The sequence below is a fragment of the Eutrigla gurnardus genome (genome assembly GCF_963514095.1).
Source record: "Eutrigla gurnardus genome assembly, chromosome: 6".
Lineage (NCBI taxonomy): Eukaryota > Metazoa > Chordata > Actinopteri > Perciformes > Triglidae > Eutrigla > Eutrigla gurnardus.
Window position 1 is genome coordinate 13,380,777 of NC_139920.1, and position 15,766 is coordinate 13,396,542.

Consider the following 15,766-nt stretch of genomic DNA (forward strand, 5'->3'; position numbering starts at 1 on the left):
CGTTCAACTTAATTGTTATTTTGGAGGCAGCAGTTTGTGGTGCTGTTGAACTTTTTTTTATCACTAACAGTTATATCAATCAAGGGAAGACTATAAAACAACTCTCAGAAACAGTTTCACCACAACTGAACTTTTGTTACCTTCTTAAATGTAGGATTACTTGCAGTAGTTTTAACGAGATATATCCCCAAATAAATGGCAACTGAATGTTTATTCCAAGTCACAGATGATGTAGGCAATCCCATCCCACGAACTGAATGAGCAGAAATAATGTGTATATTTACTGATCAGAAGCATTGTACCCATTATGGTTAGGGAGGGCACAAAGCACATTATGCAAAAGAGATCCTATCCTATTTATTTAGTTTCTAGTCATTTGTTTTTTGAACAAATCTTTGCAAGATGCTCTTACTGCATTCAAAATCATAGTGTATTCATTTTAATGTGCTCAATAATGATTCAGCTCTGCTGAAAGAATTACTGTATCTTATCAGTCTTTTTTTTTTTTTCCTCTTAATTTATTTTCTTAATTGGATTAGAAGGAGGTAATCGCAAAGGAACCCAGAGGGCTCTCCTGTGTTTTGGGGTTGTTTGCCTACTCTTTTGCTCTGATAGATTCAGCATGAGGTTAATTGGTTTTGATCCTAATAGATTTGCTCTTATCAGCACTAGAAAGATGCGTTCCCCATGAGTCATAATTCTAATGCCTGCAGCTTCATTCCGCGTTCAGTTGTCTTGGCTTTTGTGACAAATTAAAGCCCTCCTCAAGTGACTCATCACCCCGACTCCAATTTTTATGAAAGACCTCTTCAGTGATTTATCATCCTGTCACAGTGCCAATTAAAACGAGGTTCAGATCGGTGGCAGGGGAATAACACCTGGGAAACACATCGGTGTCTTGTTGGAAACAGCAGGAAGCAGCGGATCCTGTTTGCTGTGTGAGACAAAAACCTGCTCTCAACTCTGTTGACTATTGTTGGTGAGGCCACTTGTGAAGGGCTTTAAAAGGGGACCAGAATGTATTTGATTTCTATATACCGTTATGTTTATGTGTATAAGAATGCGCTGCAGAGCGAAGGTCAGAAATTGGTTTGCCCCCCTACAGTGCAGTCTGGACTGAACCACTATATCCACAGTCATTTAGTCTTGTATTGAGTCTATAGAATAACAAAACAGAATTTAAAAGATGACAATTATGAGATTCATTTAAAATCTTCCCCAAATGAAAATCACTTAAAAAAATAACATTCTAATAAAAATAACTTATACTTGTTTTCAAATATATTTCTTAACTGGTTAATGGAAAACTGAAACTGAATTGTAAACGAGCAGTCATCTCAACTGACTCGTGACTAAATATAGGACCAAATGACTTGTGACGTCATGTTTGCAGCGTGATTGGTTAGTTAACAGGCTTGCTTTACGGGTTATGTCGCTGTGTCGATGTCTGACCTACCAACAGTCTACCTGGCTGACTGATGAGCTGTTTGACCAGCCGGCAGGGCTCACTGTAAGCATCTTGTGTCCTTCAGATGGAAGAGGGTGAGGGTTCAGTCGGCCCAGAATATGACCCTGTTAAAGCCCAGCGGAGCCCAGGGGAGGACAATTGGCACCTGCTAGCTGCTTATCCTCCCCCTGCTGCCCCAGGCCCAGACCCCTGCTCCCCTAGGTAGTACCATACTTCACTCCCATTGTCCCCCTCATAGCATTACAGCTTCACCTAACGACCAACCAACCCTCTGCACCCCCCAACGGCTGCAGTCCACCCCATATGTCCTTATATTTGATTAAAGCAACCTGCACCTTCAGTCATTGACCCATGGCTGTGTTCCCCAGCTGTCCCTGCCTGCCCCTTTATTTCATGTTCTAAATATGAATCCTGTACTGTATGTCTCTCTGTCAGCCTCACTTCCTGTATGAATGGTCCCATCCTCTCCCACACAAACCCTTCCTTGAATAACGTCATCCTTCCCTACACAGACATCACTGGTCCTCCCTTTATTGTCTCATTCCTACCTATTCATCTCAGCCCCTCCCCCTTACTGTCGTTGAGCAGATCTGGGATCATCAGAATTTAGAGAGAGAATGCTGTTGGTGTTTGATTTCATTGTCCGCGCTGTTTTTTGTTGTTGTTTTTTGTTCAACCATCTAATCCCACCATAATAATGCTCCATATTGAAACCTGAATGATACATCATGGTCTGCTTGTAAGTATTTGATGTCTTACAAACCCCTTTTGAGTTTCAAGTGTGGTTTTAAGTTATTTTCTGTTTTGTTTGTTCTATAAGTGAAGACTTAAATTGTTTTGTTTTCTACATACCTTTATGAACACTATATCATACTATAAATCCAAAATTAAAATATACATTTTCTTATGCAGAGAGTCGCCAAAAAGATCCATCATAGTCACTCTGCTGTCCTAGTTGGGTAGACCAACATAAGGTTGTGCTAAATGAAGTTAAACTGAACCTTATAGCTAATATAGTAAGTCATGGAGGGGATGATGTCGCCCATATAGCTGTCACTGAGGCTAATTTATGACAAAACCTTCAATTCCGGGGTTGGCATGGTTTTCTTGGAAAACTCGAGTTTACAACAGAGCTATTCATCTCAAGGTTTGGCCTGAGGGCATCATATCACTGCTTCTCCATCTAAAACATGGATCGAAACAGTTCCTCAGAAACTCATTTCTTTCTTGTTCATCATTGGAGAGGAAGTTTTATTGAAACACGACTGCCACTGAACCCTGAAATATCTCAACTGTGCCTGTCGTCGTTTCTGATTTGCAGTTCAAACCTTGCAATGACTGATTCCTGCAGATTGATTTGATCGGTAGATTAATGCAAGCTAGTGCATTAATCTGCAAGCTAATGAAAAGCTGACGGGTTATCACTCATATGGTCATACCAGCATAGATACACTAAGGCCTCTTCACCAACAGATAAACACTAGGATTCATTACAGTCAGGGCTGCAGCTGTGGCGTAGCTGCTGTCCCTGTGGCTTTACTGTGGTTTGAACTGATTAATCACATTCTACAACTTTTCACTTTGCCTAAGTGGTGACTCTTACAGTTACAAGCACAAATCGGTTTACCTTTTCCTCAAAAGGAGAAATAACTCCGTTAGAGGATGAGCAAAACACTTTTATTTATTTATTTTTGCGACATCTGACCTTGCCAGAATAAGTCACATTGTCGGGTCTCTGTTTTGCTGTTGTCAGCCAAGAGGTAGAAGTTTGATTTCATGCCAAGACTGTCTCCAATTTCTGCAGCAACATCACAATCTGAAGCACTGTAGAATCCATAGGTTGCTTGTTCAGCTACTTAATAGGACACCTTTTGGCTACATCACAGGGCACATATGATAATGCTTTTTGTGTTTTCTTGCCGATTGTAGACCATAACAAGCATCTTAGTGTTTACTGAAATGGGCGTTCAGCCGAAAAGTTGCTTATTTTTACGAAACATCTTCAAGAATATCACCTGTAATGGAAAACAGCAAAACCTGTAAATTGATGTATCTAATCTATGATGACGTTTCCCCGTCATGCTGTAAGAAAGGAGCATACAGAATGCAAACTCCATGAGTCTAAGCTCACACTCACATTAAATGACAGACACTGTGTCTGTTCCCTCTTTGTCTCTCTCTCTCTCTCTCTCCTCCATTACACACTGTCTCACTCTGAGTGCTGACTCAGATTAATAGAGCCACCTGACCCTGCAGGTTTCCAGGCAGCAACTTCATTCAGCTCTACCGATGCACCGCTGCCTCATTGAAAAGCCTGATTAGTCATTCACTATAGTTCAGTGTTTTCATTTAGTCAGTGAGATGTTTCTTTGCAGTGAATGTCAACTTCTACATTAAAACAGACAATATTTAGTATTTCTCTTTTGTTGTTTTTTTTACATGTTTTTAACACTGTCTTAGTTTCTTATCATTCACATGATATGATTGCCCTGGGGCTTTTGGTACTTAGTCAAAATATTGTATAAACAATGGCCAAGACAGAGTAAATTTGCTTTCCAACCACCCTAAAATCCAAACTTTAGAGCTTTTTTTCGCTCACATTTTTAGTTGTTTACAGGTTTTATGATTTATGTATTTATTTGTGACATTTCAGCCACTTGTGCAGCACGTTTTGAATGTTTTCCCTGTAAATCATTCTTCCCGTGACAGCATGCAATATGTCATCCTCCAGTCATCCATCATCTTGTCAGAATGTGACGTTGAGCCTGCATAGTGTTGGTATTCATTTTCTTATTTTTTCTCCTCTCGTTTTTGTCTCGCTCTCTCTACGCCACCAACCTTTCACGTCACCCTCTCTACCTCCTGCTCTTTGCCCTCCTCTTTCTCCTTCCCTCCAGTCTCTATCAGCCCCCCAGGCGCAGACCCTCAGCTGTGTGGAGTCCCTGTGCTGCTACCAACATGGGCAGAGCGGCTGTTCCCGCCTGGCCCACCTCCTGGAGCAAATGACTGGGCGGTGCCAAGACAGCGCCAACCATTGCCACACATCCAGCCGCAGCAACAGGTGGGGAGGACAACTGCAAGAAACAATGATTAGGAATCCTGATGAACCGACGCCGGATCTTGGTGTCAAAAATTTGGCCTGCAGTCCTGACTGCTTTGTCCCATAATGTGGCTCCAACTCTACTGTAAGTCCTTCTTGTTCAGATCTGTTGCAGGTTGAGTACACAGTTGTGGGAGAGCAGGGTTTGGTCAAAGAAACTGGTTTTAGGGTGCTGCTTAGCATAACTTGTGGATAACAACCGAGCAAGGAGAGGCTGAAGATGCGTGGATGAAGTTATCATGGACTGCACTATTATGAGTTTCTCCTTTTTATCAAAGTCTGGGTGAGGAGAGTCTGGAGTCTGAACATTTTGATTACGCAGACCGAACATTGTGCTCTCATATCAACTGTAGTGTACTATCAGAAATATATCGGTACACCGTGTAACCAAAATCATAGATACCAATGACTTCATAGATTGTAATGGCAATGCCTTCTAGATAGCATGCACTGCAATGGATGTTGGGCAGACTAGCCAGGGATGATTTGGATTCTAGTCTTTATATAAAGGCCCTTACAAAGGAGACTTGCTGCAATACACAGGCATCCAACAGGTCTCAGTATTACACGATGTAACCTGTCTTGTCTATGTAGCCCCTACATTAGGGCGGGTCTGTCTAATAGTCCATGTGTCTATGTCCTAATCATCTATGCTATGATTGCTCATTCTGTCTGTCCTGTCTGTCTTTTCTGTTTCTTTTCAATACTCCCCTTAAAATCGAAAGGCTGGTGTCCAAATTAGCCTGTTTAGACGGTTTTCAAGGAGAACTACCTAATCTATAATGCACTTTATCAGATGACACTAATGTATTTATGTCAAGATGACATATTATCTTTAGGTTGACTCCTATCTTTAAGTCCTGTAGGTCTTGTTGTTCACAGCTTCTCCACTTGAGATAAGGCCCAATCATGGCTTGCTGGTTGAACGGTACCAAATTTGGATATGCCCATCTCTAGTATGAACATGCATCATAAGTGATATGGCGACTTTGCTTTCAAGCTGCATTTGGTAATTTTGCATTTTGGTCACCTAAAAATTGCCGAAAGCAGTTAAAGTAATTAACAATGATGTCAATTTCCTGCACAATGTGAGCTCTCAGTAAGTGCAGATGGAAACTTCTCTTTTTTTTTTTTTTTCTTGAAAAGTTATTGCCGAATGCAGCTTTAAAGACAAGGGAGCTGAGTTCACGGTTTGCCGGGCTGCCCAGTCTGCACTTTCAGTGTTGTTATGTCTTTTTGCCTGAATCCCCGTGACTCAGTGGGGTCATGGATTCATTTATCTGATCGTCCTTTCCTGCTGAGTAATCGATACTCCCCAAAACAGCTTGGGACGCTCAGTATTGATTACATCAGTAATGAAGATGTAGCATTCTTGTTCTTCGTGTGTGTGTGAGAGTTTTGCAGTGGACCTTGCACAGAGCCACGCATGTTTGCTCCTTTATGTGTGTGTTTGTAAAGGAAATAACAGCATGCGGGTCAAATAAGGGATACACTGTTCCTCCCTTCAGCCCCTCTGGACAGCAACCTGCCGACTCTCTGTGGTAAAGGGCTGTGTCATGCCAGTCGGGCCCTGGAGATACAGCAGTCTTATGAGTTTTCTCAAAGTAGAGGCACAAAATTGCCACTTGCTGCGACAACATCTCTTTGGCAGTAATGTTATTCGATACCAGGCCTCTGGCCAAAGAATTAACATCTGATTTATTTATTTTTTTTACTTTGATTCAGCCAGTTGGGAGCATAATATCAGTCCTACATCTTAATATCTGTAACTCATTATTCCTCAGATAGAGGTGGGTGGGATGCGTTCCATGGAATAATATATTTCAATTGTTGTCAGGGTCACTTAACTGACAAAAAGGAAACTATTCCCTTCGCTCCGGGGGTCAAACTGTCACTAAATGTGTGATTCAATTTAGATGAATTGCTTCCTGTGGGAATGATTGATTTGTTTTCTGACCTTGGCACGGAGCAGCCAATTTAATTCTTCCAACTGAGCAAACAGCAGCCGATTTGTACTTCCAGAAGGATGCACATAAAGACTGAACATCAGGAAAATACTCTGCTTAGGTGGGCTTTATACTGTGAATTCAGAAATTGACACAATCAGCAGAATTGGGGCTGAATATGAAGGTTTAGTTTTTATCCCTGGTTTAATTCCCTTACCGTCAACTCTTCTTTCCTTCTCTCCTTGTCCTCTTCTCACCCTCTTCTTTATCTTCAGGGTTTGAGGAAATAAAGCATAAAACCACAAAGAATTAATGAAAAACAAGTGAGACTCAGCCCACATTTGGCCTTAATGCTAGGATACTGCCATATGGGAAAGGGATTGTATCCACTCAGTCCTATATAACATACTCAATAACTGGTATGTTTAAGCATATTTTCAACCTCATATAATACATACAGCGTTTATATATTGGAAGCCCAACTGTAGCCGGCTGCTGAAAGCTGGCTACAGCTGAGTGGCTCAAGGGGGAAAGCAGGAACCGACACGGATGTCAGGAGTCAAACATGATTTCCATAATAACTGAGATACATGCCCGTGTGAAGTTATTCCCTGCAACTGCATCTCCATCCAAATGGCAAACACTTTTGTTACAGACCTTTTTACTCATGTAGTTGAAAATTAGGAGTAAACATAGAACTACTTGGTAGTATTTGGATATAATTAGTAGCCAAATATGCAGAAAATCTATATAAAATGTTTAAAAAGTTGATGATTATTTCATCAACAAACTTAATTCTTTGTGTCTGCTTTAAAAGCAGTTTGTTGGAAATTTGATTAAGCTTTGCAACATCTGTTCATTAGGGGTGTAACGGCACACAAGATTCATGTTTCGGTACGAGTTCAGTTCATTTTCTGTACAAAAGGTAAAACAAAGAAAAATCTTAAAATAAGGTTTGTCATTTATTTATTTCAAAAATGAAAATGAAAACTAAAATAAATCACAGAATTGTCTGTAATGTAACCCAATTCCCCCTTGGGGGTGTACCCTTCTTCAGTTTAACTTCGCGGCATACATTTTGACCCAGATCTTGGTCCATTGAGCTTCATTAACCTAACTGACTGAGCTCAACCAGCATGCAACAGCTGACAACAACTGGTGTGCCGCCAAATTTTCCCGGTAAAAGTCCGCTCCAGAATTTCTGTTCTGTGAGTGCATTCAAGCAGTTGTTTACCAAAAGGATGTTGCATACCGATCTAAAAGTCCTGTACCGAACAGTTCAATGTGAATACAGGTATTGTTACACCCCTTCTCTTACATAATGCATTATAATTCTATATCCTTATACTCCTTGGATGGAAACTCAGCTGTCTGGCATCCCTTGCTCCACATCTCGAACAAGGGGACCCTAAACCAGAGAGGCTGCTGGGACATATAGTCTCAGAGAGTCTTCGTCTTTTGCTACTTACTGTATCTATCCGTCTTTTTCTACTGGATCCCGAAGCCTTATATGTGCTTCTGAGAGGAGGCCATCTTTGGGGACATGCTTGTTTTAGAACCAGGGGTGTTCCAGGTGGGTGGAGCTTCCCTTCTCCACCGGTTTGAATGACAGTATTTAACTCCACCTGTCTTGTCCACTACTGGCTTACAAAACAAGAATGCCCAGACTCTGTCTTGTTGCATGGGGGCTGCTGTTGCCTTTGGTACTTTGTATACAATGTAAACTTGTATGTTATCCGTGCCCCCCCTCACACACTCCTCCTCTAGCACTTGTCGTTTTTCTGTCCTCTCTGTCTGTCTCTGTCCTTGTCCTTCTCTGTCTGAAATCTGCATAATGTTGTTCGACCTTCCAGATTAATTATTCATGTGCTGTTAACGTCCCCCGTGAGCTTCGTCTGGTCAGAAATCTGCCTGTTCTGTTCTTTCCTTGGGTTCATGTTCCCACCGGCTTATCAAAAAAGTGTTAACATCCTCTTTGTTCTGCCATCGCCCGGGGAGTAAAAATGGCTCTAGCACTGAGATGTTTCAGTCTGACCCCGGCCCTGTTAGACAGCAAAGCTGGTGATGTAGCACGTGAGTGCGCCTCCAGTCAAACCGCCATTTGAGTCATCAGCGCCAGTCTATTTAAAGTCCCTGGGTGGCCCTGTTTTCCCGGTTACCAGGTCTTAAAACGGTTGTCTTCATCTCAGAGATTAGCGTTGAATTAAAGGTCAGGAGAATTCTTCAGAGTGTAGCGGCTGACATTTAGAAATCAAAGGCTATCTGAAGATGTGGATGGACGGGTGCCGTCTCCCACTCATTCAGCTACGGAGCTATCCGGCGTTACTCGTGCAGTCATGTGAAGATCAGGTGTGGCGGCCAGAATGGAGGCACTGTTTGAACTGTTGAACCACGGCCTCTCTGCTCCTCCCTGCTGGTGCTTTAAGGTAGAAGCTCTGATCGCTGACGGTGGTTCTACTTTGATGCGAGTCAGCATGCTGGTGGTTGGTTTGTTGTGACCTTCACCTATCAAACGGTGGCAAGCTGTGACTTTCACGTTGTGTCCTTGTTGAATGCTATTTCTCGTCCAGCCCGATCACTGGCATTGTAGTTGGAAAACGTTTTGAGGGGACTAGAAATGGATGAGATTGTGTACTAGGTATGTTTCAAAAATAATATCCAGCTAGTTAAGCTAATAACATGAAGGGACTCATGTCATGCCCGTCATGTCTCTAAATACAAATACACAGTATATCATAGATTTTATACTACATGCATATATGTTTATTATTGTAGAAGATAGTATTATACCTATTTTTCTAGTAGAAAAGTGAAGATATTTGAATATAATATAGGATGTATATTTTACCTGCGGTAAATCGGATGCTAGTCCTGTTTATCTTGAGAGTGGATATGTGAGGCAAGAATGTTGATGTTTGTTTATCATGATTTATTTCTCTTTATGATGATTGTTTTGATTTTTATCCATGGCTCTAGTAGCTCAAGTCTCACCCCAACTCCAGAGTCTCCAGAGAGTTTCAGACAACAGAAGCGTGTTGTAACGCGTGAACATTTCCAGTAACTTGTGTTTTAAGAAGCACCGAGCAGATGCAGCGAGGAACCTTTACCTTCATATTTAAAGTGGGAGGTCACGGACACAGAGAACCTTGCTAATGAGGTGTCTCTGAACAGCTTGATCAAATGGAAACCTTCAGACCGTTTCAGACCTTTGCATTTAAAAGCACTGCAAAGGACGTGGACGGATTTGAACGTATTTGTTCTTTCCCAGAACTGGAGAGGCTTTTCTTTGATCCAGATGAGAGTATTAGCAGCTTGAAAGATTTATGGACTTAGTGCAGTAATTAGTGACCTTATTCTTTAGAGTGCACCGAAAAGTTTTTTTTCTGGATGTGCTATTTAAAATGGATACGAAACAGTGTAATGTCCAGTAGTCATTGCTCCTGCCTGGACTTTAATACCCTTCAAAAATGATGTTCTCCCTTTAGCTCTTACTTTAATTTATCATTTAAAAACCTCCCTATTTAAGGTACAATGGATTTTTCATATGTATTGGGGGGGAAAAAAAACATATGCCACAGTCTCTTAAAACCAATAATGATAGAGGAAGTTCAGAACAAACGGGAAATACATAATACTCATTTAAATGAAATGTTCCCTGATAGACCTGGATTGGTGTGAGGTAATGAACTTTATAGATACTCATCACTAACGACATCATCACACCCATATTACTAACTCTTCACTCTTCCATGCCTCGCTCCTCTCTGCTTCTTCCAGCCTGGTTGTGTGGATTGTAATGGCAAACATCTGGACAGCACTGTGTTCCCACTGTTGCCCACTACACTCAAACACACACTTATACTCAAATACACTCCGTCGTTCTCCTAACCCTCAGTCACTGCTGCCTGTTTTCAGGTGTTGGAGCGACACGGAGAACTTCTACTCCAACGATCGCAGTATCCTGACGCTGTCGCCCATCGAGGCCACCCACTGCTGACTCCCAGGGCCGCTGGGAGGGAGCTTCTACTCCACAAACTCATCCCCTGAGTCCCTGTCACCGTTTTATAAACCTACTTTAAGCTCAGCGCATTCTCAACTAGATGCAACACGGACACGTCGTGTGAAACCAAAGGAACGGGCTCGGTACGGCAGGCTGCTTTCACCAACTAGTTTCCCCCGAGTAAATCAATTCTAAGTAGAAAGGTTGAGGACGTCAGACGGGAGCTGCAACATGGACGGAATAAAAGCTGACGTGTGGAGCAAGTCAGCACGTTATGAAGCTACTCCTCGAAGAAGTTCCAGTCAGCATCTGAGCAACACCGATCAGATTCCTGCGGCTTACCGTCTGCAAGTCCTTCAAAAGTATCCATATACATCATATTTCCATTCAGGCCCTCTTTTAGAAGTTAAAGAAGACGTGTCGGCTCACAGGTGCTGCCCTCTAAGATTAGCCCAGGTAAACGAAAAAAAAAATAATAATAATAAATAATAATAATAATAAAGGATATTTATTTTTAATTCTGTGTACAGTTGCCAAACTTTTTTTTCTTGCAACTGGCATCTTGTAAGTCTCACATATTTGTAGACCCAGAATGAAGATTCCTGACGATCTGGACTCTTTGCTAGCTGTTGTCAGACAGCAGTCCTGCTTGAAGCAAGCCTAAGGACTGTAACCTGATCTAGGTGGTTTGGACACGCTGATTAACCTCAACACAGACCAGGATGGTTCATGTAGCACCAGGTCAGATGCTCCTCAAAGCCAGCCTGCATTATCAGTACATTTCAGGTGTCGGCGTGCAGCCCAACATCATGTTGCTTCCATAAACTTCCTCTTACAGCTGCCGGCCCCGCTGCACCTTTGTTCCTCTTTCAGAGCCTTGCTGGTTCTGTTGATACAGAACCTCAAAACTGTACAAGGAGATTCATCTCTACCGTGTGACCAAAGACCAAAGGATTCAAACGAGTTAAAAAGGAAACGGTTTATTTTTGTGCCTGGTTGTACAGAGGACTCTTATTATTGTTCGTGCTGCTTTCTCCTCCAACTGTTCAGGCCTCCGTCTCCCTGCTCTGAAAGAGACCAGATGGGGTCTGTTTATAAAGCCATACGTTGTCAGGAGGTTATATTATTGAAAGATCATTGAAGGTACTGCAGGTAGAAGCGGTTTGAGTCTGTTCTTATTACTTTTGTGTAAAGTTGTTCCCCTTGAATGCCTTTGCTCATTCAGCCGGGTTAGCAAGGGCATCTCAGCATTAAGGACCGTGACACTCAGCGAATATTTGGAGGTAACAGGATCAGTGTTGAAACCTGACTTCCAGAGGTTTTATAGGTGGAATCATACCTCTGCGTTGCCTAAAAATATTACCCAAGTATCACATCGGATGAAGGTACCGTGTTCATTTCCACGAGAATGAAATGGCCGTAATGGTGGGATGCTTTTCCAAATCCCGGCTGACGCACACCAACCCAGACAGCAGAATGTCTCTATCTGTAGAGAGATCGCTTTATCACACGAATATAATCCAGCCTCCTCAAAGGTGAGAAGAAGAGCAGAACGTTTGCACAAGTCACATATCAAAATCACATTTTGTTATTTCTCAATCATTGCTCATCTGTCATCGCTGTAATCATCCGAATCATGTTTTTGCTGTTACGTTGTTGATGAAGTGTGTGTGTGTGTGTGTGTGTGTGTGTGTGTGTGTGTGTGTGTGTGTGTGTGTGTGTGTGTGTGTGTGTGTGTGTGTGTGTGTGTGTGTGTGTGTGTGTGTGTGTGTGTGTGTGTGTGTGTGTGTGTGTGTGTGTGTGTGTGTGTGTGTGTGTGTGTGTGTGTGTGTGTGTGTGTGTGGAAGTGTTTCTTGTACGGCAGCCATGTCGATTGAAGGCAGGACGTTACGTAGCCTTGTTGTAAAGCTCTTTGTACGACCTCAGTGGCCACAGGGTGTACGCAGGTCAAAGGTCAAATGTTTCTCTTCATATTTAGTTTGACGTCTCTTCTTCCAGTTTGACGGTTGTTGTTTGTAGGAAAACTGAGTTGACTCCAGAAGTGTAATGTAGACAACCGTTTTAAACTTGACATCAACAACCACACGATAATGTCCAGTGCATGCCTCAGCTCACACAGGGGACATAAAGAGTCATAGGAGGTTTCTGTTGCTATGGTTACCATTTAAAGAGTCAACGCTGTCTTTGTCGGTTAATTCATTCAATATTCTTAATGTTTATTTTCTATACGGTACACATTGTTTGCTGCATACCTGGGCCTGTTATATCCTTTCTGTTCATACAGGTACAACTGACAATGAAATGTCTATTTATTATTGCAGTACTTTTTTTTTTTCTCCTGTGTTTGTGTTGAACTTTTCTTACATATTGATATAACATGTGTCCTTTGTTGTAGATTGGCTGAATGCAGCAACTGCCCACAATGTTTTACTTGATCTTAAACATGTAATCGGGAGGTTGAACATCTTCATCTCAGCGGTGTTTGTTCTGCTTGACCTGAAAGGTGTCAGCCTGATGTTTGTATGTTACAGGACATTTGAGAAAAAGGGCGTTTGGGAACTTCAGTTAGATCATTTCCCCCTAGAACCCAACAGAAAATGATACGGCCACATTTACACAGAAAATTACCCTTTTTTTTCTCTTTTAGATCATTTGAGTTTATATCTCCTATTAAAACGTCTAACTGGTTACACCTTTTATATCTGTAATCTTTACCTGGAAGAGGAAAAATTAACGTTAAAGGTGCATTAGTTACAACCAAGACCTGATTCTCTAAAGCATCACAGTACTGACGTCATCCAAGCTTCTTTACAAGAGAGCAGCAAGGTTTGATACGAGGCCTCTGGGTATTTCAAGAAGCAGGAGATTACTGAATGACATAATTAAGAAACGGTCTGTTCATTTTTTTTATGAAACCTTGACTACAGGTGATTACCAGGTCATTCATCAGCTGCACCATCCAAGTTTAATTGGATACCTTATTTAGAGCAGTTAAATTACTCCTGCTTCTGGAAATATTGGCCATTTATTGAATATGTGTAACCACCGATTTTTACCATAAATTAAACTTATCAAGCTAAATCTTCAAGTTTTGCAGAAAAGAAAGTGTTAACTAAACATGTAGAAATGCTGTTAGTGCAGAGATACTATTGAAGAACTCAGTTTGTAAACATGAATCAAAATGTGGTTTTCTTTATCAGATAAGCTTAAAACAGGAATCTAAATTAAAATCAGCCGAATGTCCTGTGAATGAGCATCAGCCACTATGACACAAAGTTACAGGTCTGAGCTGAACGTTTGTTGAACTGATTTTCATCAGCAAATCATGTTGCACCAGACACACCGCCATCATCACACTTCTGTTGACCTGTCGCTGTCTGTCTGTCTGTCTGTCCTTCCTCGTACTTCTGTCTATAAACTGTCTTATAGCTGATGTTAATGAAGATGCAGTTATATTTACGAAATAAATAATTTTTAAGAAAAAGCTCTGGGCAGTGGAAATTCATTCATTTCAAAATGCTCTTAAAAAGTCATAGTTTGTAGAAAAAAGTCATATTTTATATTAGGGGAAAAAAAATAAAAAGTCATATTTTATATTAGGGGAAAAAAATAAAAAGTCATATTTTATATTAGGGGAAAAAAAATAAAAAGTCATATTTTATATTAGGGGGAAAAAAATAAAAAGTCATATTTTATATTAGGGGAAAAACATAAAAAGTCATAGTTTGTAGAAAAAAGTCATATTTTATGTCGGGGAAAAATAAAGTCATATTTTATGTCAGGGGGAAAACAATAAGTCACAGTTTGTAGAAAAAAGTAATTTTATGTCGGGGGGGAAAAAATAAAAAGTCATAGTTTATAGGAAAAAATGGTATAGTATCCAACAAAGGTGTAGTATAGTATTTTGAAAAAAAGTAATGAAAAAAGGATTGTATGTATGTCGAACTATCTCACGAGAAAAGTCATAGTATAGCAGCATTGTATAGTCTTTTTCATTACCTTTTCGACATATAATACTGACTTTTTTAACATACAAGATGGATGGATGGATGGATGGATGGATGGATGGATGGATGGATGGATAGATAGATAGATAGATAGATAGATAGATAGATAGATAGATAGATAGATAGATAGATAGATAGATAGATAGATAGATAGATAGATAGATAGATAGATAGATAGATAGATAGATAGATAGATACATAGATAGATAGATACATAGATAGATAGATACATAGATAGATATTCATCCCCAATACATTCTTTACTATGACTTTTTCGAAAAATACTGTTGAAAAAAGTAGTTGTGTATTATGTCAAAAAATGTTAATGGGAAAAATTCATAGTTTAATTTGTCAAAAACAATCATGAAAAAAGTGAGTTTAGTATGTTGAAAAAAAGTCATGAAAAACATAGTATGTAAAAAAAAAGTCAAGTCATGAAATGGGGGTGCATGGTTGTGTAGTGGATAGCACTGTCGCCTCACAGCGAAACGGTCACGGGTTTGATTCCCGGGTCGGGTTTGGGTTTTGCATGTTCTCCCATGTAAGCGTGGGTTCTCTCCAGGTTCTCCCGTTGTCCGTCTCTCCGTCGGCCCTGTGATAGATTAGCATCCTGTCCAGGGTTTACCCCGCCTTCTCCCAGTGTCAGCTGGGATCCTTTTCAATGCATTACTTTTACTTGTAATGGAGTTTTCAGTTTGTTATTAGTACTTTTTCCTTAAAGGAATACTTCATCCCCATAGTGACAATTTAAAGAAAATGTTTCTATTTAAAAACTCTTCCCATAAAAAGTGTTGAGCTTGTGTGTTACTCGTAAATGCAACACATGCACGGTTCATGGGGAAGTGTTTAAACTGGTAAGGGTTTGAGCGAAGATGCATGTGTTTAGGAAGCAGTAATGAGAGTGGAAAAATTACGTTTTGATATAACGGCCCCCATTTACTTCAATTTAACAATTTTCTCCGTTTTTTAATTCTTTGTTCACTATGGAGGAAGTATTCAGGGAAGCCCGGGAGAGTAATTTTAGTGGGTGAAGTATTTCTTTGGAATGATGAATGCTTCCACTCTGAATGTGACATGACTCGGCACAGAGCCACTAATTCTGATTGAAAAGACTTCCTCCAAGTTAAGGCTGGGTGACAAAGGTCATAAGAGGATGACAGTGATGTCGATCAATAAAACATAAGGTGTTCTCTTAAGTGAAGTGTTAAACAGAGAATGAAGAATCACACAGAGCTGTTTGTACTT

General features: G+C 40.7%; 1 protein-coding gene across 4 annotated transcripts in view; it reads left to right on the forward strand.

Moving 5' to 3' along the window:
• atp11b (ATPase phospholipid transporting 11B) overlaps positions 1-13,998 on the forward strand; it is a 53,067-nt gene extending 39,069 nt beyond the window's left edge. For 2 of the 4 annotated variants that reach the window (XM_084012172.1, XM_084012173.1), the window contains 2 exons: positions 4,366-4,653; positions 10,430-13,998. In XM_084012172.1, the coding sequence (XP_083868298.1) occupies positions 4,366-4,635 (270 nt within the window). In that variant the 3' untranslated portion in view covers positions 4,636-4,653; positions 10,430-13,998. Of the gene's footprint in view, positions 1-1,532; positions 1,670-4,365; positions 4,654-10,429 lie in introns of those variants that run through there. The other 2 variants (XM_084012174.1, XM_084012175.1) reach the window with 2 other exon arrangements.
• Positions 13,999-15,766: the final 1,768 nt, after the last annotated feature.